The sequence below is a fragment of the Labrus mixtus genome, chromosome 10, assembly GCF_963584025.1.
Source record: "Labrus mixtus chromosome 10, fLabMix1.1, whole genome shotgun sequence".
NCBI classification, from domain to species: domain Eukaryota; kingdom Metazoa; phylum Chordata; class Actinopteri; order Labriformes; family Labridae; genus Labrus; species Labrus mixtus.
In genome coordinates this window covers 2,466,046-2,490,927 of record NC_083621.1, presented here as the reverse complement: position 1 = coordinate 2,490,927, position 24,882 = coordinate 2,466,046, and the positions used below count along the sequence as shown (strand labels likewise).

Here is a 24,882-nt window from a genome sequence, read left to right as displayed (position 1 = left end):
ACGCAGGAGGTTTGACCATCTGGTGTGACGACATGCTACAGAAGGCTAATTGAATTATTAATTAAAGATGTTTCATTAAGTGATTAAACATGAATAAAGCAGTACATTTTAACATGAATAAATAACAAGATTAATTTAGAAACATTAGCATAAGTAACATAAACAAAGACCGTATCCAAGATGTTACTGGTTGGAGACGCCTTACTCATCACTGTGACCTGTTATTATTATATTTCTGTCAGGAACTAAAGACTATTTCAACCAAAGGCTTAAAAAGTGGATCTGGGGGAAATTACCAACCCTGCATTTGACCATGTGCTGCTGCCTTCTTGGCCAGGTGAATAAGATCTTGATTTCTATGGGTCCTTAACCTGGTTAAATTAAGGTTGAATTACATAAATTAAATTAAATGATGGTGGGATTCAGGGTGCTGTTTCTGCAGGCCAAGGAGAACATGAAGACACTTTCATTTTAAGATGTGTTTTTGGGCCTTTTTGTCTTTATTCAATGGGACAATGGATGGAGTAAAACTCAGGGACGATAGAGAGAGAGAGAGAGAGAGAGAGAGAGAGTGGAATGACATGAACTAAAGGAGCCAGAGGCCTGACTTGAACCCCCGCTTGGTGGACTTTATCCTCCGTTCATAGGAGGCTACATAACCGCTAGGCCAATCTGCACCCCCAGAAAAGAAAACGTTAAACGTGTTCATTAGGCGGTACAGTTACAAGCTGTCAACATCCCTGAACCTCTTAACCAATCGACCGGTTTCTCATTGGTCAAACCATCAATCTGAGAAGTCTTTACTTGCCTCTGATTCCCCCGCTGCAGCAGAAGCTAAACATCCCCACTGGGAACATTAAAGTTTCATCTAATCCACCTGTGTGATCCTCCATCCATGCATCCATCTGTCCGTACTGCCGGTCGATTCAAATCTGATTTAAACAGACAAAGCAGTTTCATGTGTAATGATCCTTAAAATGATTTCCCCATCCCTCTGTCCCACCCTTGATTTGCAACAGTGCTTGGCCTTTGGTCTTCAATTTTTATTCCAATATTATGAATTAACTGCTGCTTCTCAAGACCCGCTCATCCTCTTTCTAGATGCCAGAGATTAAAAAATTAAAGTAAAATCTAGACACACTCAGTGACACGCATTACTCCTGAAATTATTATTTTTTTTGGAGGAAAATAGGAAAAGTTTCAGTCTATTTCCTGTCGGTCATTTTTATAAAACCATGAGCAGCGGGACCTTAACCCGTAGCAGACCACACAATCTTAAAAAATCTTAAAAAACATTCAGAATCGGGGAAACGCCTCGATTATCCTGCGTCTATCTATGAAGAATGTGTATCTACATGATAAGAATCCAATCACACCTCCTCGGCGATCGTATAATTGAATCTGTATGACTAACGAGATTAGGAGAATCCCATTTTGAAATCAGATGTCCCCCCCACACTCCCCCTCCTTCCCTTATTTAAGAGGAGGTTGAGTTAATGCAGTAGAGTCAGTGCAGAAGAGGGGGGGGGGAGAGATGGGCTTAACCATTCTGCATAAGAGCAAGGGGTTTTTAGGTGGGCCCGGTATGTAAGGGGCGACCTGTAGTTGTAAAGTATTCTCTCTCAAGTGAAAAAGAAAAAGTCTACATTCACTGTTCACTCTCTTCTTCATTGGTGAGTTAAGAGTTTGAGTTCTACATGTTTCAAACACCTGCTTCTAAAACTACATATCCCCTTCACACATTTGCCTTCCTGCCTAGAACAGAGACCACCCTCTGCTCCATCCCAGCCCCCCCCCCCCCCCCCCCCCACCCTCCTCCTCCTCCTCCTCCACCAGGGACCAAGGAGGGTTTTCAGCACTTGCCACGGCAGCTCGCAATGGACAGCACCACAAAGACTCAGTGATCCCTCGCAATCGCCGCCCGGAGGCTTGACAGAAATCACAGCTGACAGCCAATCTCAGCACTCAGTGTAGGGACATCCAGAGCGAGAGAGAGAGAGAGGGGAAAAGTGAGAAAGAGGGAAAAGACGAGCCAAAGTGCTTTGTGGACTACACGTTGAAATTAATCAGGTATCAAACCTGCAACCCCAAAACAGGCTCTCTTTGCATATCCAAAAACAGACTCAGCACAATGGAAGAAGACATGGACGAGGGGCAGACCCAGAAAGGTAAAAAAAAAAGAAAAGATTTCTTTGCTTGGGTTGGTAGATGTCCTTAAGTAAATCTGACATGCATGTTTATTTTCAGTGTGTGAGCAGTGTTTGGGCAGGGAAAATCCCCAAATGTTAGCCTTTCGCTTTCTGAATAGGAGAGCAGCTGTTTGTGGTAATTCCTTTGTCCATTGAGTGTCAGCCCTCCGCTGAAGAGTGCACGTCTATACGTGCTGTTTGGGGTAGTCAGAGGGGTGTGAACTGCCTCAGTGAGGGATGCACTGCCTTTGTTCGCCTTGATAAGGCTTTCATGCTTGTCGTGACGGCTGAGAGGGAAACACGAAGAGTAGAGATCCAAAACCAAGACTGTACACTCATTAATCCAGCAGCTTTCAGGTTTCTGTCCTTTGTGGGACAAACAGCCAGACGTTGTTTCTTGCAGCGATGCCGTGCAGCCTTCACTGTGGGTTTGATGCAGGAGGCAGGGGTTTCTTTTCGTTCACTTAAGAAGGGCAGTGTTTGCTTTGTTCAAAGTGGGGATTGCTATTTTTACTTCACACACCCCCCACCCACACCAGCACCACCACCTTTTCTCTGCATGAATGATTCAGTGTATGGACGGAAGCCACAAAAGGCAAAAGTAGGCGCATACTTTTGTTTACAAGTGGACTGCAACATTTCGCTTGAAGAGGTTCGCCTGAGTCCCTGAGACAGACATGATTGCAGACAGAAAAGGATGCTGTCGTCATGAATGAAAAAAAAACACACCTTTTGTCGCGCTGCATGTTAAGACTGACTCCATGTGACAGGCATGGCTTCACATGTTTGTGTTCCTCCGTCCGCAATGCAAACCCCAGTGCACCTCCCAGGAACACACATGAGCTGAAGCAGTTGCCATGGCGCTGGCCAAGTGTAGTCATTAGCTGTTCTCTCTTCACCCACTCCTGCTGATGACATTTCAGTAACACAGGAATAGTTCACAAGGTTTTCGTAGGAGGAAGAGAGACGGATAGAGGCTGAGGGAGGCTGATGGATTAGGTTAAACGAGGAAGTGAGGGGAAGAGAGATGAAGAGCGTGTAAGGAAGCAGGAGTGAGAGGTTTGGGAGAATACAGGTGACTTAATAAACTACAGTAGAGAAAGACTAATGCACATCCAGAAGCTAAGGAAAAAAGCCAAATTAGTTTCTTTGATTAAAGGGGTTGACGATCATCATCAGTTCGGGCGCTGTTCCCATGGCAATTTGTAATGTTTGGCATATGCAACACCAACTTCACAGATTTGGATTTGTAATACTTCATGGTCGCCATTACAAGGTGTGTGCTTGGGCATTCCTGTTCAGAAAGCAGAATCTGTCAACCTTGGCCACTAACACAAATGCTCAGCCAACTGAGAGATGCAGCCATGCAAACTGTGCATTTCTGTATATTGTGCCCATTTATTTGGGTCAACTAAACTCTGACGTTTCACTAGTTGTGTTCTGCGACTACCAGTCACACTGCAACCTTTTTAAAAAAAAAAAATCTATGGAAAGAGGATTCAGGATACAGTGTAGGATGAATTCAGGGAGAGAAATCGTCCACGTCTGAAGTTTGCTGTGATGAAATATGCTTCAGCCAAAACGTCTAGAATAGGTTGGATAAAAAGTACCCAACCTGCTTCCTTCAAAGCTGTCAGACAATCTTGACTAGTCACCTGAAACATTTCTGAAGCCTCGCTCAGTCCAATGGATACCGTGTTGACATGCATTTATAAGTCACTGCCCACAAGTCCACCACAGAGAGGTGTACAAATCTGATTGGTTTCTTCGAGTAAGTCACTCAACGTAACTGCTCTTCATCAGGATTCAGAAGCCCTAAACTTGTTCAATCATATGTGAAAGATTTGATTTTAAACTCCAATAGTCACACCCAGTCACACACTGATGGTAGAGGCTGCTGTGTAAAGTGTCCATCAGTATTAACTCATCCATTCATACACCAAAAAGGAAGCAGCAGGAGCAACTTGGGGTTAAGTGTCTTGCCCAAGGACACATCTGACATGTTGCTGCAGGAGCTGGGGATCAGAACCCCAAACCTCCGCCACTGATTCACAGCCACCCAACAGCCGCTGTATTTAACCAGTGTCGAGACAATGCAAGCCTTTAGAGGTTCTCGGGTCCAAATATAATTTTTGTGATGCACAATTTTCATTCAGTTAAAGAATCTGAAGAGTCAAAGTTGGAAGAATTCAAAGTCAAATTAGGCAAGTTCAAATTTAAGGCCGAGCCAAAGTAAAGGAATATTCACACTTTAAATGGTAAAACAGCAGCTCCCTGTATAGTACTGTGATTTAAAACAAAGCCACTAGGAGGTCTTTAAATGAAAACACTAACAGAGAAGTGCCTTGATGTTGCAGGTTGTAGCGTGACGTCATGGTAGGTCCAGTCTTCATTGTTAAACAGTCATCATTGCAGATCAGACTCTAGCTCAGATTTGGACGCCGGCGGCCTGGGGTCTGGGCCCACTAGAGGGGTGCTGTAGATCTCAGGGGGGGTGAATGGCTTTGTCTGCTCTCAGGTTGTCAAAATGTGGATATAGGTCTAAGTCAATTTACAACCACCTAAAGTACTGGTATACTTTATTTCCTTAATATAAATGTTAATACATTAAAGGTCACATATCCTCCTCCTCTTCTTCAGTGTAAATAAGTCTCAGAGCTCCTCAAAACATGTGTGTGAAGTTTCTTGTTCTAAATCCACTCTGATCCTGTATTTGATCGTGTCTATAAACCCCTCTATTTCAGCCCTGCTCAGAATAGGCTGTTTCTGTGTCTGTACCTTTAAATATGTAAATGAGCTGTGTCTGACCACGCCCCCTCTCTGGAAGGGCTTGGGTGTACTCGGTCTTTCTCGCTCCATGTCCTATTGTTTACGGTGAGAAGGCAGACTCAGAGGGCAGAACAAACACCTAGCTGTGGGAGTGTCACCCACCTGGGGGAGGGGCTACTGCCCTTTGTGATGTCATGAAGGGAAAATCTCCAAACGGCCTGTTTGAGCACACATTTTCTGAAAAGTGGAGCAGGTAAAAGACAGAGAGGATGGACTTCTCTCATCATTGGGGGGTTTGTAGACAGACTAGAGACATGTTAGAGAATCATGGTGAAGTGGATTTTAAATAATATGTCACCTTTAATAGGTTGGTTGGTTATGTCTTTCTTTCGGATGGAAACAATGAGTATTATATGTAGATGTTTAACAACAGGTTCCCATTTATTACCAATCTAAAGTGAGATCATGACACAACATTTCAGCAGATCTTTGGTAGATGAAGCCTGACACGGTGTAAGATTAAGGTTGAAACAAGCCGAGAGGGCCCACTGGTGACCTAACCATGAGGATCTTTTATTAAATAACTGCCGAGAAAAACTGTCAGCTCCTTTCCCGGTTATGGAAGAGAACAGATGATGGGAATGACTGCCATGATGAAGCACGGGGAGCTTTAAAGCCGACCCTGTCAGGTTTCATTGCATTGTCACTTTGATTTGATGCAGATCATCCTGAGAATACCTGTAATCCGTTTGTAAGAATCATCAGTCATTTTCAGAAAAGGTTAGAGCCCCAACCAGGAGGTCTTAAGTCTACAATCACACATCCAAAATAAATAAATACAGTTTAACTACACGCAAACTGATGGCAATAGCATACAAAAGTCAGGCCCAAAGCAAGCTACCATCCATAAACATCAGGTCAGAAGTACAGAAACAGCGAGCATGCTCCCAGCTCAAGTCCTCAAAGACCAAGCACCAATATTTCATTTTAGTTACCATCATTTTACAGGCTTATGAACGCCACACACAGCATTGTTCACCTATGAGAGGGCCGCTGTGTTGAATTTTACTGCCAATTTTACTGCCAATTGAATGCTTTATTCATGACTATGAGAAATATATGTCATTGTTAAATTTCATGTCTTTTTCTTTCCATGTGAACGTGATGCAATTCACCGAAATAACCCCTTAAATCCATAAACGGATTCGACTTCACCGCGTAGGTGTCAACGAGTGCACTCGCAGCACGCCAGTACCGTTCTGTCTTCCTCTTCTGAAGCTGCAAATCTCAGATTATGAGTCAGATGCACCAGGTGGGCGCTGCTCACTTCAGTTGCTAGCCAAATAGCAGCAAAGAGCCATCAGCGACAGGAAGCAAATCCAACATCCTGCAGTCTTTAAAGCAGGTTCTGCTAATCTGAACACCGCTCAGATATCGGCTTAATTCTTATCTGGACGTTTGGCACATTAGCATTTGATGGTTCACACCTTAAGAATAAATGAAAAACACATTTGGGAGATATTTCATATTCACACTAGGGAAGGTAACCGCCACTGAACGGAAAAACTGAGAAAGACACACCTGTTAGCGTTCACTTGAGCCAAGAATGTACCCGGCAAGGCACCGCTCGTCCGTCTGTTTGATCAGTTTGATCAGGAAACTAACTTGGCAAGATGTTACCTGAGGACAGTCTAGTTGATATCGTTGTCAGTCTGCATTAAACACAACACACTGTGGAATTTAAAAGCATGAACAAACAAACAGTGTACAATAATAAAACTGAAGTAGTTTGGATTCTGCTGCAGTTTTGAATGGCTCAAATAAGTCAAATAATAAATGTCATATTTACATAGTGGTTGGTAAGGCAAGGTTACATAAAAGACTGCTTTGAATATCAGAACTATTGCAAGAGGCATGGCTTGTATTAGAGCTGCACGATACTGGAAATTGTGATACCTTTTCTTTTGGCGATATATTGTATATTGTGAGTTTAAAGAATTATTGAAAGACAGAAAAGCAACTGAAAATGATCAGCATGTGCAACAAATTAAACATTTTCTCACAGTTTCTGCTGCAATAATTTACACAATACCTGTGTTTGCTACATGTCACTCCTTAAGGGAAATAAATCCTTAAGGGGGGGTTATCACAAAACTGACACCGACATGGGCGTGTCCAGACTTCTTTGACTGGGGTGGCCCAACTCCACCACTGACTTATGCAGGGGTGGCCTCTGACATTGACATGAAAAGAAAACTATTCTCAGCCTTTCCAAACAAAGACCTTATACTTGGTTTTAACACAAGTGCTGAGTCCCAGTTTAGGTCTTTTGGGATGGCCAATTAGATTTCTAGGGGGGCCAATGCCACCCCTAGCCACCCATCTGGCCACGCCCCTGGGCACAAATTAATCTGAAGGTGACCGATTTGCTAGCTTGAGCTTCAGCTATCTGCATCAAAATGTTGTGAATGCATGATTATCATACCCATGTCTCCTTCCAACATGTCAAATGAAGATATTTTATCTCATGTAAATTTAATAAATCCTCTTTTTCATGGCGAATATTTCAGACTATTGCACTGACTTTGGGGTTGAATGCAAACAAAAACATCAAACTGCATGCACAAAAATATATCCAAAGAGAGAAGGAGCCCCGAGTCCTCCATCAGACACGACGTGCAAACACTCACGTTGCATTAACAATAACACTGATTGACTGTGCAGCCCTCGTTTGCAATAATACAGAAAATATTCTTTACTAGATGAGTTATAATAAAATGGTTTAAAACGGATAATTTTTAAGATGTTGTATCTCATGTTTTCCAATTTGGTCCTTTCCTCTTAGTAGAGGCACAAGGTGTCTGGACTTTGATTGGTGTTGGTCATCACGTCTTAAAGTCAGCTGGTTCAGAGAGTTTGTGTCCCATGATGGCCTGTGTGCTGTTTCCAGGACTCCACTACTCTGACATAATAATTTCAACTCAGAGTACAGTGACATCGCTCAGTGAGCTCTGGTCATGCTACAGTGCATAACCCCCCCCCCCCCCCCCCCTCCCCCTCACTCGCTCATTGTTCTGAATCCTAACCTGCCCCGGCCCAGAAGAAGTCGATGGAGTTCCACCAATTGTTCTCATGAACTTTGTTGGTGCTATTAGTGGAAAACTTCTGAGGGGATATCGTATTGTTCTGACAGGAATGAGTCCTGAGTGTAGATACTAGAGAACAGGTGTTTGAAACATAATCACAGTGGTGACAGCTATAACGTGTTCGTGAGGGTGCAGCTACTGGACATTATAATGGTTACGCATTCTCCTGTTGTAACACTGGGACAACATCAAACATATTTACAGTTTCAGGACAGTTAGGCTAAAGCTGATTTAAAAAGATGTTGTATTTTTGGGACTTTTTCGGGCCTTGATTCGAGAGATAGGACACAAGATAGTCGGATATCAGGGATAGAGAGAGAGTGGGAAATGACTTAGGGGAAAGGAGCCACAGGTCGGATTTGAACCATACATGAGGCTTGTGCACCGACCACTGCTCTACCAGCGCCCCCCTAAAGCTGATTTTTAAGGTTGTATTTTCCTCTTAGCTGAGGTTTATTTTGAAAGAGTCCTTCAAACTAGTCAAACCAATCAAATACTGATCAAGATGGACTATTAGCATGATTTAAAGAAGAGTGCATATGAAAACAAGTAACCGATTGCCGTAAGAGACAGGCTGTTCTAATGATCTATTGTTTAAGGAGCTTAAATCCCCACATCCCCTGGTGCTCGCTGCCTAGATTGTTTTGGCAGTCTTTTCAATCAAGCACTTTTTTCCTCTAAACTGGACCCTTAAAATGTACAAACTGAAATGAGGAAGAACAACTCCCACGTCCCATGATGATGAAGGCCTGAGTGCTCCCTCTTCGCCTGCGTATTTGACACTTGCCCCTCGGTTCCTGGAGTGAACTCGTCTCAGACAAAGCCACATCTCTGCTCAGCAGTCACGCAGTCATGTTCAGACTCTTCCATCTCTTAGCAGGAGAAGAAAAAAAAGAAGAAAAAAAACACACACAGAGAGGAAATCAGCGGCTGAGCTTTTGGACCTGGCCTGTTACGTCCCTTTTCACCCAGAGGGGGTTATCTGAGTAATGTGTCTCATTCACTATTGTCCCACTGAATTTGTTGACATACAGTAAGTGGGTCATGGCTCTGAAGTACCCGGTCTATTCTCAGATTTTGCGCTGCGGTTGACATGGCAACCATACTGGTTGATTAAACATGCACGGAGGAGATGGGGGCGTGCGGGAGCTGAAAAAACCCCTGCTCGCTTCAGGGGGAAAGGGGGGCTGCGCATTAAATATAGGAAAGCAACGAGACTCGTATACGCCCATTACTCTCAGACTGACACAGACGCACCATCCCCACCCCCTCTGAGGGTCCCTCTCCCTGTTTCTCTCTCTAGGACCAGGCTCAGTGCCACCCCACCCCCACACAAAAACTCCTCTGGTAACAAGAAACTAATAACAGCGAGCTGAAAAAATGTGGAATAAATGGATTCTGCCTTGTTTTGTAAGTGAAGTCAACATGCGGCAGACATAAAATTAGATTATCGTTCTCTTCTCCGTCACCCTTTTATTGAATTCTGTGTGTTCGCTCCTCTAACAAGGCAGCTTATTCATTTTCTGATTGGCAGAGCTGCACAGTGCTGAAAGCCTGTAACAGTCTTTTATGACTTCTAAAAGAAGAAGAGACATTTAATGTTGGATGAGTCAACAAAGACAAACAGTCAAAATGGGGCAATATAATCTTGTAAAAAAAACAAAAACTATGAAGTGGAATCAGACCAATGTGTTTTTTCTCTGAGCTCCATTCTGCTGACTGTGCGTTATCATTTATCTGATCATTTGCCTAAAATCATTTCTCTCAGGATGAGATGTGACGTTCCAAACACTGAATCTCGATTGGCTTTAATTAGGGCTTCAACATAAAGGTCACATATTACGCCAAATACACTTCACCATATGTGTCTCTAGTCTGTCTACAAACCCCCCAATGATGAGAAAAGTCCATCCTCTCCGTCTTCTGCCTGCTCCACTTTTCAGAAAATGTGTGCTCAAACAGGCCGTTTGGAGATTTTCCCTTCATGACATCACAAAGGGCAGTAACCCCTCCCCCAGGTGGGTGACACTCCCACAGCTAGGTGTTTGTTCTGCCCTCTGAGTCTGCCTTCACAAGTCGGAATAAATTGCCTACAGGCCACAAAGTTAGGCGAAAATGTAGCATCTTTATTTTAAACAGGGCAACGCTTCAATTCAAAGGATCTTCTTTAAGAGAGCGGGGAATGACGTGCAGCAAATGTCAAAGGGTTGGACTCTGATGCAGGGCAGTCGTGAGGACTGTAGACTCTGTATGGGATGCCCCCCCAATAACGGTGCCCCTAAAGCTGCATTAGTTCATATATCCACCTGCAGATAGAGCTATAAAATACTAAGCCTGCACAATTCTCTAAAGACAGTAAAAGTCTCTGCAGTGCTGAAACAAGAAGCCATTTTGAGGAAGTGTACATATTGACTAATCACCCAATTATTCAAGATTTATGCATATTATATAAGTTGTGTCTGAGTTGTTTTTTGGGCCATTTTGCGACACAAATACTGACCGCTTTGATCACAATGCAGTAAACCAGGTTGCCATGACAGAAGTTAAAATATTACTTTATAGCATAAGGAAAACGTCAATCAGTCAGAAACTTGTAAACATAATTATTTCCAATGTTAACAAACAATTTCAAACTTATTAGCGCCGTAAAAAAAAAAAAAGGGCAGCAAGATCTTCATTAGTGAACGTCTTCTGTTGAGCGGATGTACGAGTCATGTTTTCTTTGAATGACGTCTTCAAGCTCTCAGCATTATTTAAGGATAACCTCCTCCGTCATGTGAGTGCTGACTGTGTGTGTGTGTGTGTGTGTGTGTGTGTGTGTGTGTGTGTGTGTGTGTGTGTGTGTGTATGTGTGTGTGTGTGTGTGTGTCCCTTTTGCCTGTCGGTTATGACACTGACAGATGGAGGAGTGGTGGGAGGTGGGAGGGGCCTTGGGAGGGGGTCATCCTTTCCCTTTGTATTAGTGAGATGCCTTCTGTTGATTGGACTGCAGTGTTTGGGGTCATGTAGGCTTCACTTTAAATACTGAAACAGAAGCTTTTTTGTGTGGAGGAAGAAATAACTAACACCCCACCGTCTCCAACAATACGCCGTCTTTGTTTAGCAGACATTACACTGATCCTTGTTTTGTCACATTTTCACTTTTTTGGCAAGTTAAATTGATCTGTTTTTAAATGCAGCTGTGAGAAGATCCTTGTTGTTTGGTCTCCTTCAGGAACAAAAAAAACATTTAAATAGGACTTTCCCCCTCAATATATTCATATATTTCAAGCTTAATGAGCCTCAAGAGTCGCCTTCACGCTAATATGATCTAAATATCTGTGAGCATTTGAGTAGAAGATTAACTTGCACCATCCAAAAAAAACATGCATAGCTCCCTATTGCCTCCTGCCTGAACAACACAACAGTCTTCATTGCTTTTTCTCGTCTATTAAAGTCATCTTAGCAAAAGTCAAAAAAGCCTTCAGTTCCCAACATGCCTTGGTGTCAGTCTGTACTTCAAAGAGACAAAAAACACTGATCAATTCAAACACTTCATATATACTCCTCATCGAGCAGGGGATCTTTTATTTTCATCACAGGTAATGTTGGGCTAAGCAGAAAGCATGAATAATGAAAGCCAGAGGCTCGAGCTCTGCTGCGCTGTGTCGCTTCTAAATTATGGATCAAGCATCCAGTAGCTTGCTCTCTCTCTCTCTCTCTCTCTCTCAAACACTCGCCGTTTTTTCACCAGCTCCATCTGCGAGTCAGTAAAGATCAATGAAGAGTTTCAGGGAGGAAATGAGACGATGTGCTGGAATTTTTGAAATGCAGTGAGGACGGTCTCTAGAGACATGCACATGAAGTAATCCACGCCTGGTCAGGTAAAGTTTATAGCTCGGTTATAGTTTTAGGAGAGAGCAGACAGGAGAGAAGATGTAACAGCAGCCTTAACTACATGATACACTCACATATACATCCCCTCTAGATGAACGCATCCATATTGTTTTCCTCCGCCGCACGTTTTAACCGCTTCTCATTTCACCTCGCCCTTTCCCTAATTCGCCCCTCCGGTACTGAGAGGAGTTTCTCCCTCCACAAAATGAAAAGCCCACGATCAATAAAACATCACTCGTGTTTAAAAACCACTCACTAATGCTCCCCATCTTTCTCTGTAACTTCATCTTCATCTTCGGCCGTTTCCATGGAAACAACACTTCCTTGCAGTCGAGTCACGTAAACGTCATGACGTCATTTTTTTATTTTTTTTGTCGTTTGTTCACAAAGTATTGTGACGCCCAAACCCCGCCGGCCTGCTCTGATATTCAGGTGACAGCTGACTGTTGATTTGTTTGGCGCTGTTGTGTATCGGGGAGAGGTTGTAATGCAGGACGCCGGATCCAGCTGGTCCAATCCGTGTACAGAATTGTAAATAATGAAATGGTCATAAGGTTTGATTAAGGTTGGGATATGAATCATTCATTTTACTGCTCGTCTACTTTCATGTTTAGGAAAAGGCTCTGAACATGCACGTCAGGAGCCTAGTGATCAGAGCGCATGCCCCAAGGAGGCTGTAGTCCTCCAAGCGGGCAGTGTGGGTTCAAATCCGACCTGTGGCTCCTTCTCCAGATGTCATGACTCTATCCACTGCCCTGTCTCAAATAAAGGCTAAGGCTCTGATAAAAAAAAAAAAAACGTTTTAACCAGAACGCCTCAAAGCTGGGTAAAAGAAAAGCGTCAGGAGTTTATTTAAAAACTGAAAACAGTTTAATGAGTTTGTACTAACTGCTTCCATTTCAGCTGAAGCTCTAAAAAACAGCAACAATAGTTTCCATTTGTTTCATCAGGGACTTTTTTTTTCTTCGCCGAGTTGAGAAATAATGAGTCCTATCTAAAGGACTTAATCACCCAAAGAGTCAGTGTAGTCTGTGTTGCTGAATGTTTGATGTGACTGGATTGCTATGATCTCTAACTCCTGCTGAAATAGTTCACACTGACCCGGAGCGTGGAGGGTAAAGTGAGGCTGCTCTCTCTCTCTCTCTCTCTCTCTCTCTCTCTCTCTCTCTCTCTCTCTCTCTCTCTCTCTCTCTCTCTCTTTCTCTCTCTCTCTCATCTTATCAGGAAACCCCATCACATCAATAAATCCTGTCACTGCCTGCTTCCTGTAACGATAGGGTCACTGGAGATAACGAGTCTGAGGGAAGAGGTGGTGATGGACTCACTCTCCTTCTTGGACATACTGACATCGAACTGCTTTTGGTTTTGTTACTGTGCATTTGTTTAATGCAACATGTTCCACGCATGAGAGGCCAAATACAGTTTATGGGACTTTTTGTTATAGATTTGTAGATGAGCTACGGCACACAAGTCAATATATATGGAGGCTGTGAGAGCTGTCCAAAGGTATTCTAAGAAAGATTAAAGGTGACATATTCTCCTCCTCTTCAGTTTAAATAAGTCTCAGAGCTCCTCAGAACATGTGTGTGAAGTGTCTTGTTCTAAATCCACTCTGATCCTGTATTTGATCATGTCTATAAACCCCTCTGTTTCATCCCTGCTCAGAACAGGCTGTTTCTGTGTCTGTACCTTTAAATATGTAAATGAGCTATGTCTGACCACGCCCCCTCTCTGGAAGGGCTTGGGTGTATTTGGACTTTCTCACTCCATGTCCTATTGTTTACAGTGAGAAGGCAGACTCAGAGGGCAGAACAAACACCTAGCTGTGGGAGTGTCACCCACCTGGGGGAGGGGCTACTGCCCTTTGTGATGTCATGAAGGGAAAATCTCCAAACGGCCTGTTTGAGCACACATTTTCTGAAAAGTGGAGCAGGCTAAAGACGGAGAGGATGGACTTTTCTCATCATTGGGGGGTTTGTAGACGGACTAGAGACACATGTTAGAGTTAGAGAAACATGGTGAAGTGTATTTTGCAAAATATGTCCCCTTTAACTCATAACTGTTTAAGCTGGTGGCGAGGACACAGGCCTAGCTTCTAACTGTCTTCCTCCAGGCGTCTACACTGCTCCAACACAGCACCCGATTGAATAGCCCTGAATCAGACGCTATTATCGGCGTGGCCTGTTAACAGCAGCTCTCCTCTTAAGTACGTTTTAGAAGCTTGGACAGTAAGCTCCAAGGGTCTGTTAAAAACCTAAAAACCTGATTGAATGGGAATTGAAGCTGATTAGTCCAATTGTAATTCTTAAGGCTGCAAGGCTTCTCAGGGATCATCAAATAGCAAATACTTGTTTTACATTAATGTTTTGATCAAAGTCATTCATATTTTAAAGTTATTTACAGAAAAATGCTCCATTTTAGTTATGCTGCAGAATTCAAGTTGTATCCCCGCTCATCCAAAAGGCTCCATTGGTTTGCCAAATGGGAAACAGGAGCACGGAGCCATTTAGACCTGCTGCAGGTTTACACACTCACATGAATCAAGGTGTGAATTGGTGTAAAAACACTCAGTGGTGGGTGTCAGATGGCACCGTCAGTACCTGATACCTGAGTACCTGGATTTGAAGTCCCATCCCGCCGGATAATATTCCAGTCCTCTGAGCCGGGAAACGTCGGGTGTGTTGGAGAAATACCAAAGAAGAAATTATGCAGAAATGTGAAAAAAATAAAGCAACCAGTTGATGTCTTTGCATCCCTACTATGTTCCTTTAGATATTAACATACCAGAACCCCCCCACCCCCCAAATCCTGAGTCGGACCTTTTTGTTTCATTCATTTGAGCGTACATTGGGCATGTGTTGGACGTTGAATAAGGATGATATCTGGGCTCATTTGTGCAGAGGTTAAAAAACAAGAAACAGGGGCTTGCTCAACAAGCATTGCCAACTATTTCACATTATTTCCAACCGAAGTACTTGCATTTGTTAAAGCTTAAGATGACCTAGGTGTGAAAAAACTGCACAGGTTATACAGAAAGATGTACAAACAAAAGCTTACATTTGTATCTTTCACTGTGTCTAAAAATAATACACCAAGGAAGAATCGACGTTCTTCAGTCTAACACTGGACTGCATCAGTGAGGATGCCTATAATCTAGGGGAGTCCGCGTGAGCGTTGTGCTGCATCAAGCGTCTGAGTCTGAGCATTCAGCACAGCCCAGCAGGCAGACCAGCTACTTGGTATTCCGCTCAGGTTTAGATCAGAGTCAGAAGCAGAGAGTTGAGGATGACGAGGACGAGAAGAAGAAGGAGGAGGAGGAGGAGGAAGAAGAGGAGGGATGTTTACTCTGGCTGCTCCTGCTTTTGTAACGCTGGTAAAGACAGTGAGATAACCATGAAAGGGATGGTTTCCTAAAAACATCCTTGATGACGATCGGGGAATCTTTTATCATCAGTTTAACTGACAATGAAAACTGACTGAGGGGCTGCAGAGTCCCTCGTCAGAACAAGGACGGCAGTGTTGAGTGCAGAAAGAAATAATGGGCGATGATTGTTCTGGGACTAATGAAGGGGAGTCTCTGAACATTGAAATTCATAAATGCATTCTCTAATGTCTCCTGGCTTAGACTTGGCAAATGATAGCGAGCAGCTCTGAACATTGACGCAGCTTTTAAGGGTCGGTTCAAAATGAAATCCAGGACTGGCTGTGTTTGTAAAAAATGTGCTGGTGTGATTTAATGTACTGCGCTGCACTCCAAGGCCCTGTAAAGTCTGGGTTTGTTCTTTGTTTCCAAATGAAATGAATTCCACTTCTGCCGAGGTTGTTGTTGTTGTTGTCATCCTGAGAAATGTCTGACTCAGTGCCCCGAAACACACACTAATACACAAGCATGTCAGGGAGACTCATAAATCCAGGCCTACTCCTGTGCTCAAGTATTTACAGACTCTGCTTCTGTGAGTACAATCTGTGCGACGGGAGATTGAAGTTGGAGCTGAGCAGTGATTAGTCACCTCAAGGGCCCCCAGGGACAAGGGGGGGATGGGCAAAGAAGAATGGGGTTAAGGGTCAAGATTACCGCGTAAAGCTCAGGCAGAGTTTTGGGTCCAGAATCCAATGTGTAGGGCTAAAAAACCTGACAACATGAATCAGCTGCATAACTCTAGAACAGTAGGGAAATGAGAGGCCAGATCTCTGCATTGATAAAGTGGATGTGGCCATGAAATGCCTGTATCCATGTTGTGGGTTTGAATTCTCAACCACCTGGGGTCATAAAGAAATCAGCTGCCTATACATTAGCAAGAGAAAGCATTGCAGTCTAGCCATGTCAAGTTGTCTTGAACATGCCTTCCAGCTTTGTTCTGTCTTTGCTTATCTGCTAAATGTGGTAGAATATCTATATTGTGCAAAATAGTCAGAATCCCACATTTTAACGCCCGTCCTTTTCTGCCTCTCCTTGTGTCTTCAGGATGCCTTGAATGCTGCATCAAATGTCTAGGTGGGATCCCATACCCATCTCTCATAGCCACCATCTTACTGTATGCTGGTGTGGCTCTGTTCTGCGGCTGCGGACATGAAGCCCTGTCTGGTACCGTGACCATCCTGCAGAACTACTTCGAGGTGGTGCGGAGCCCTGTGGATGCACTGGACGTCTTCACCATGTGAGTAGGAACAGATCACACTGGAGTGAAGCATCACTTTGTTGTTAGAGAAAATGTTTTGGACCCTGAACTACTGGCAGTTTGTGTATCCACAAAGTATGCATACCTCCACCCTGCAGTGATTTCACATCTAGACATTTCTCTTTTTTTGTCTCCAGGATCGATATTATCAAGTATGTGATCTACGGCATTGCTTCGGCTTTCTTCGTCTACGGCATCCTGCTGATGGTGGAGGGTTTCTTCACCAGCGGAGCCATCAAGGACCTGTATGGAGACTTCAAGATCACCACATGTGGACGTTGTGTCAGCGCTTGGGTAGGACCAACTTTGGTGCACTTGTCTATTTAGCTTCGATTGTGGGCTTGCAACATAGCATTCTTTATTACAAATCCAAAACGATGTAAAAGCTTCCCTAGAAGCTTCCCCTGTTACTTTCAGGAATAACTTGGTATTTAAACCGTCTAAATGTCAGGTAGTTTCCCAGGGAATTACCCAGAAAGGTCGGTGAAGTTCTATGTAAGTGAGATGGTTTTGAAGTCCATCACTGCCAATGAATATTGGTCGAATTATTACGAAATGATTTTAAATAATCATCAGATATTATGGATTTATGCTTAGCTAATCTCTATTAGCAGATCTTCATAGAACTGCAGAATGCTGAGGTGTGTTTTGATTTCCATTTTTAGTCCATTTGGAGTCCCAGTTGTATTGACCAATTAGGAATCAGCAGGCTTTGTTGTAAACAGGAGAAACGGTCCTCGTGGGCAGCAAAAAACAGGCTGAGCGTTATCTTCTCTTAAAGACATTCTGGCTCCAATTGCCAATATTGTAACAATGATTTAAGTGTCTCTATGAACAGAAATCTGCATAACTTGCAGCTCACAATCAAATATAAATTAGATCAAACATTTTAACTTGAGGAACAAATCAAATCTGCTTGATGCTGTGTCGTGGTCAGCGTTTAGATTCCCTGACTACCTGATATCATCAGAAATGATCAATCCGACCTCCGTTCAACAAACAGGCTTTTATTTAAAATATTGATTTCTTCTCCTCTTGTCGACAGACCCTGACTAAGCATGACAGTTACATTTTTCCTCTTTGCATCATAATGTTGTTATTCCTCAACTTCTGTTTATTGCGAGTGAATCACAAGGATACCGGTTTCTTTTTGGGCTTCACTCTGAGCCGTTAGTCTACTGTTGAACTGAGACTCAACAGATGAACGGACGCTGCTCCAGGATGTCATTGACCAAGAGACGATTCATTTTACGTTGCAGATGTAAACGGCGCACGAGAAGGAAGTCTTGCCTTGAAGTCGTTAATCGCTAACAACTAGTTTTACCGGAATAACGGAGACATTTGCATCTCTTCCCACAGACTTATATCACTGATTGCTAATGGGTTCTGAGATTGATGCTTTACTTCAGTGCACAATTAAAGCATTGTTCAAATTATTTTAATAATCTGTGATAATAAACATACAAAAGCAGTCTTATATCGAGCACATCAGAGAGCCTGTAGCAATCCTAACAAGATTATCTCTGGGATATAATTGCTTAGCAAATCTGAAGCTCCACAGGGAGGCAAAGGAAATGAGCTATGCTGGGGTTCATGTGGTCACCGGGGTCATTCAATTTGTGTGTGTCTAATCTTGTGCTCATGGAAATGTGTAAACGAAAAAATGAGACAAGTTGGCAGGAAAGGGCAAGTGGTGGCTTGGGAACACCTTAAAACCTTAAAAACAAAAAGGTGCACAGGTTCAAACAGGCCAGTTTGTTTGTCTGATGACCCTTGGTCATATCAGAAGGAAAAACATCCTAGGCTGGTTTTCTATCGGGGGAAAGGAATTCACAAGAGGCCTCAAATGATATGCACCAAAGTTACAGAAAAAGGATGTAAACTAAAGGCATGGACCGGGCCGATGAAGTTGTCTGGGAAAGCAAAAACCTCAAGAAAAGAGCCTGACACACATGCTTTTCTAGAAAACAGTAAAACTATTTAACACCAGTATATGTGATCGGTGTTTCTCTGTTGCCCTTACAGTTCATCATGCTGACATACATCTTCATGCTGGCCTGGCTCGGAGTGACTGCTTTTACCTCCCTCCCAGTCTTCATCTATTTCAACATCTGGAACATTTGCCAAAATGCTACCGTGCTGGAGGGGGCCACACTCTGCCTGGACCCGCGCCAGTATGGTGAGAATTTATATATATATGTGTTGGTCTTCACTTCTTCACCCCTTCACCTCTGAGCAGATCTCAATTTGTCAGACCTCTACCGCCCTAACACTGCTGAACTCTTTCCTACTTTTGTTGAACTGCTGCTTTAAAGGAAGAATGTCTGACATTTTGCCCAAAAATATATCATAAATCCAGTCTCTCCTGTGTAAATGTGTCTCTGAGTCATGACTGTCTACAATGAGGGAGAAGCTCGAGTCCCGTTGGCTGTGTTGTTGTCAGAGCCGTGTTTACATGGACAGGACGGCCGGCTCCTCCCCTTGTGTATAAAAGCTGTTTTAGTCAAGAACTAGAGAGAAGAAGAACATACTCACTGATTATTTAGATGTTAGTAAGAGTTTTTAGATCACGCTCATTCTGTGTAAATGTACATGCAACGTGAAGCTACGAGCTAACTAAAGAGCGCTAACATTAGCATGCTAACACAACAATGCAGCTCAAGACAAGGACAATTGTGTCCGCTGCTTCAAGTTAGTGCTTAATTATGGTGCATTCCAATTTGATAACTCCTTTGTGTAAACACAAGTGAAGAGGGGTTGGAGGTGTGTCGCTCGAGGAGAGCGGAGGCTTCAGTATGGAGGAGGCGTGGCCTAACAGGAAGTTTGTTTTGGTGTCATGCTGGTGCTCAAGGGCGACATCTACTGGATCAAAGAGTCAAACATTCTTCCTTTAATCTTCCCCTCTTAGAGAGGTCGATGCTAGTTTTTGTTTCTGGCTATTGATGACTGATTGTGAGTCAAATTACAGATTTTGGTCAAAAACTGAACAAATCTAATTATGTACGACACATAAATGTTTTATCTCTTTTTTTTTAGCATTAAAAGAAATACATTCGGCTAACGAGCAACTGAACAAATGAAATGATGTAAATGCTAATTGAATGGTGATGTCAATAAACCAGAACTATGAGGATGTATGTAACATTGGACACATACTAATTGTCATCAAAGGACCGTCTTGTAAGCTTTAATGATCCAGAATAATAATAAGGTCCACCATATTAGAAGCTTCTGTGGCTGTCTCATTATTTTTAATTAGTGCCACCTCTTTCAGTCCATTCGCCGCTGGCAGACATTAACACTCACAGCCTCCATGTCAACAACCATTTGTTCTGCCACCATCATAAAGAGCAGAGGTTCTCAACTGGTGGGTCAGGACCCAGGTGGGTCGCCAATGTGTTTTCATGTAGTAAATCTGTCGGTTGAGAAATATCTCGATATTGGGTCGTGGTTTTTCACTGATATAGAGGCCTGTAATGTGCCTGTGTGTAACATATTGTAACCTACATTAAGATTGTAATGTTGGTTTGATTGTGCAAAGGAACCTTTTGCAGCTTGTTGCACATCACTGTGTGTTCTTTATCTGTATTTTGAAGCGCTTTACTTTTCTTATTCTTCTTTTATTCATGAAGCGTTTATGTTTCAGGTATCGTGCCAATCAATGAGGCAAAGACAGTGTGCGCTGGATCAGAGAAATTCTACAAGATGTGTGAATCCAATGAGGTAAGACCAAAGTAACAAAGAACAAGGACAACTGCTATAGGACATTGACAATACAATGCAACCAAATTTACCTACTGGCATCGGTGCCCATAAGGGGGGATTAAATGAAAAGCTTTCTGGGGCCCAGTTGCACGGGGAGGCCCCATGGAGGTTAGCAAAAAACAACATCGTCCACCATAATTTTAAACAACAATGACCACATTTTATTTTACACCTAAATACTCACCATCACCTCTTAAAGCAACAATAACACACATTTTATGTATTGTTGCTTCAGGGAAATGAAGCCTGTTTCAAAATCTAAACCCCCTCTTCTTAAAGTGATATGAGACTTTTGTTTTGTAATGTTACCTACGTAAGCGGGCTCAGTGACCTTAACTGTTATGCCAGTTATGTAGCAAAGAGTACAGCCGCTCCTTGATCTGCACAAAGTCAGGATGCCAGAATAGAAAGAAGAAGAAAAGGAGGGAGCTGGCATGGGAATTTGACCCCAACAGACTTATTTCAGTTGGCTCCAGAGGCTGATAAGGATTCAGGCATAGGGAGCTAACGTTAGCCAGGAGGCTAGCACTAATACTACTGATCAAATGTGCATACAACTAAATCATATGCAGACGGGCCTACCAACTGGTACAAATAAAGGAACCTGAACCTGAACCTGAAGGGATAAGAGCACATTTGCCAGATTGAATGTCAATGCCACAACCAGTACTTCCACACAATGTGGTTATGGACTGACTGTTGTAAATTAATATGGCTAATCTGAGAAACTGGACTTGGTTGAAGATTTTGAAGACGTTTCGCCTCCTCTGAAGGCTTCTTCATTTACAAACTAATTGGTGTACGGAGCTAGTTTGTTAAGAGCCGAAGAAGCCTTTTGAAGGAGGAGAGGTGAAACGTCTTCAAGGTCTTAATCAAAGTCTAGTTTCCTTTGGCTCAAGCTTCAAATTGACCTGGATGACTGAGAACCTACACAGACAATCTGAGCATGTCATGAGAGGACCCAACAGTCTATAATCACATGGGTCTATGCATGACACACAGGATGAACTAAAGGTGTTGAGAGTGTATTTTTAATTTGAGGAGATGTCTCCTAGCGCTCGGAGAGTAATATGTGCTGTGATTTGTTTTTGCTACAGCTGGACATGACATTCCACCTGTTCATCTGCGCCCTCGCTGGAGCCGGAGCTGCTGTAATCGCTATGGTGAGACGTCCAATAAAACCTACACCTGCCTCACGGGATGAACGATCATGACACAAGTCAAAACACTCACACTCTTTAAAAATGACACACAATGAAAACATAAGAAACCGTTCTTCTGGGGCGTGTTTAATGAAGATCGTGGTTGAGGTTTCTTTTTTTTAACCAATGCAAGATCTGACACTCTTTATAATGGATTGATTTTTGTATTATTATTCCTGCAGAGGAGTTGATTGCGTTTGAAAAGAGACGACAATAGCGCTGTGTTATGTAATGGCTGTTATGTAGCCGGGCTGGCCTGTGTTTTATTTGCCTGTATGAGAGAATAGCTGTAGCTGAGGAGAGAGAAGGCATTTTGGTGCAGTGAAAAAGACAGGGTTTGTCTCCCTCCCTCTTTCCGAGAGAGGCGCCCCGGCATGTCATGTCGTCATGGAAACAGGGAGAAGAAAGGCTTGGGAGATTGTTGCAAACATCACTCAGTAAATCGTGAGAAGCCATTTTCTGGAAAAAAAAAGAAAAGAAAAAGAAAGTGTTTGTTATTCAGGGATGATGCTGCAGATTGCAGAAAGAGCATCCTCTTTTATTTATTTATTTATTTTTAAGTGGACAGCAGTGGAAAAAGTTGGCACGACAGATTCACACTAATACAAGCTAACAGTGAGCTTCCTGCAGAAGAGCTTCAATGCTGGAAACCAAATTTGTGCTAAAACATTTATTATAAATCAGAAAAAAACATTTGATCTTGTGGGTTAAAAATCAGAAGTAGAAACATAATAATCAAAAAATGAATCTTTCTGAGTGTCAGAAAAAGCACCACAGCAGATTTGAAAGCATTATTCCTTGCAACAACTTAGGTCACTAAAGCGCAATGAGTTCATTATAACCTTAGCTGCCATGGTAACGCAAGTACAAGACTACATTCAGCACAATGCTGCCATCTGCTGGACCACTCAGAAAATCCTCTTGACTTAAGAGTCTAAACTCAACAGGGCTACAAGTCTAAGCTTTGTTTTGCTTAAACTGACATCTTTGTAATCCAGTTTAAAAAGGCGTATCCATGGAGATAATCATCGTAATGTTGAAACAGGAGACCGTCCTGTGCCACTGCCAGTTCAAAGTATTAATTGTGATCAGCACTTTTGTCATAACGTTCATTGCATCTGATTTGTAAAATAGTGGCTTTACACTTAATCGTTTTCCACCTCCGACAGATCCACTACTTGATGGTGCTTTCTGCCAACTGGGCCTACGTGAAGGACGCCTGCCGAATGCAGAAGTACGAGGACATCAAGTCGAAGGAGGAGCAGGAGCTTCACGACATCCACTCCACTCGCTCCAAGGAGCGTCTCAACGCCTACACATAAAAGCCCAGCGTGAGGCCTGGCCCTGCCACTCCGGCCTCTCCCTCCCTCCCTCTCTCTCTCTCTCTCTCTCTCTCTTCTGTCTTTCTATCTGTCTCTCTCTACCATCCCCTCCCCAGGGGGGGCGGATGGCGCCTAGGGCCCTCGCCACTGCTGATGTCACTGGTGCGTCATATGACAATGTGGTCCGGGGAGGGGAACGTCACACAAACCTCCTCGGTCACAAACAGCATTTCAGATGAAAAAAAAAAAAGCCCCTTTACCTCTCTCATGGATGGTGTTATCATTATGGCAGTTCTCTTATTCTTGATTCGAGTCGTTTAGTGCTGATCGTAGTTTTTAGTGTAGTTTGTAGAATCAGAAGTAGCAGTAGTATTCAGCTTCTTTTTTTTTTTCTACTCTGAATGATTTACGTATGATTGTTTGATTTTTCTTGACTTTCTATTCGATTGCTTCGTGTCATTTTTGCTCTCATGCATAATTTATTTTATTTTTTGCTAAATTTCCGAGGGGGGTCAACAGGGGCTTCAAAAGGGTTTTCAAGCACATTTCTCATGTTGTGTGTCTGGAGATTTTCATGTTCAAGAACTATGTACTGTAAGTGAACGGGTGGATAGTCTGGAAAATGTTTTAAATATTACAACACACCCATGATGCATTGTAAGCCTTTGTCATACTAGTACTCCCAGGGATTAAAAAAAAAATACGCTTTCACATGAAAGCAATCAATCTGTTTTTCTATTTAAAAACTGCAACATGATAATAAATACCAAATCATTAGCGCTAAACAAATATTTGCTAGACGTGCCAAGCCTGTTAAACAGGAAACAATGACTTTCATCGATGTCCAAGACGTGATTAGCCGATCAAAGTGGGTTATTTGATGATAATAATGCCAATTTAATTCATCGTAGGACTGTGAAAGAATCCATCCTCTTTGTATCACAAGCTACAAAAAGCACATGCAAACATTCTTTCATAATCACTTTTTTAATTTCTTACCTTTTTAAATACTAAAGTCCTGTTCTGCAGAACTCTGCACTGTACATACCGATATATCAAAGCATACCTATATGTTAAGCACTGACGTTTAAAGACGAAGAGATCACCGTGGGTCAGCCCGCTCCGCATCAATCAGTCTCAACCCTGAAAAAAGAATCCTTGACAATAAGTTGTCGGTGTAAATGGCACTCCTTGGTGGATTTATCCGATGTGAGAAAAGTGTGTGTCACAGTGATTTTTCTGTCCATGATGGTAACTGTATAGCTTACACATCCTGATGCCACATGACGACAAAAGGTTACCTGTCAGTTCATTGCCTGGTGAAGCTTTTCTTTTGCCAGTACTCCTTAAAGCTAGTTTCATGCACTTATTTGACCATTTCTGTGCTCTCTCTCTCTCTCTAGATGTAAGCGCATTGGTGTTCAACTCAAAGTTGGATAACTGTACTGTTAGTAAAGACTGTGAATTTAGATGTTTTTCGTGGCATGGACATGCATTAATATAGTCTTCTTGACTCAAAAGTTACTTTATTCCACTTCCTTATTTTGTACACTTCTGACTGTCTTGCTGGATCAACCCTTCGTTTATATGTGCAGTACTAAACCTCCCACGCTTACCGCGTTATGCTACTGAAAATAGAGACTGTAGTCTTTGAGTTGTGTCTGTTTAGTTTGTGATGAGCTCTCAACCATGTCTTCAAACTAATACCTGTACCGACATTGCTTACTCTGTAATGACCTGAAAAAAGAAAAAGATGCTTTCAGCTTTCTCCTCATTTTAGTCTTTTGTACTTTCACTACGAATGCTTAGTAGCAGGCTTTCAATTGAATCTGTTTTGTACATCCATGTGCCAACAGCTTGAAGTGGCTTATTTGACCTGTATGATCAAATTTGCTTGCATTAATAAAATTCACTTGTGTACTTGTTCATAAATA

The 24,882-nt window shown here is 42.7% G+C and overlaps 1 protein-coding gene across 1 annotated transcript; it reads left to right on the top strand.

The window, feature by feature from the left end:
- Window positions 1-1,837: 1,837 nt before the first annotated feature.
- gpm6aa (glycoprotein M6Aa) lies at window positions 1,838-24,882 on the top strand. The gene is made up of 7 exons (XM_061047569.1): window positions 1,838-2,168; window positions 16,446-16,638; window positions 16,797-16,953; window positions 18,685-18,838; window positions 20,306-20,382; window positions 21,522-21,587; window positions 22,796-24,882. The coding sequence occupies exons 1-7, from the start codon at window positions 2,132-2,134 to the stop codon at window positions 22,946-22,948; spliced, it is 837 nt and encodes a 278-aa protein (XP_060903552.1). The 5' UTR covers window positions 1,838-2,131; the 3' UTR covers window positions 22,949-24,882.

Bases quoted from the DNA above. Each gene is read 5' to 3' on its own strand.
- gpm6aa (XM_061047569.1), top strand. From the start codon at position 2,132: ATGGAAGAAGACATGGACGAGGGGCAGACCCAGAAAG. The intron at 16,639-16,796 runs GTGAGTAGGAAC...TTTTGTCTCCAG, and splicing joins GCACTGGACGTCTTCACCAT to GATCGATATTATCAAGTATG. The intron at 16,954-18,684 runs GTAGGACCAACT...TTGCCCTTACAG, and splicing joins GACGTTGTGTCAGCGCTTGG to TTCATCATGCTGACATACAT.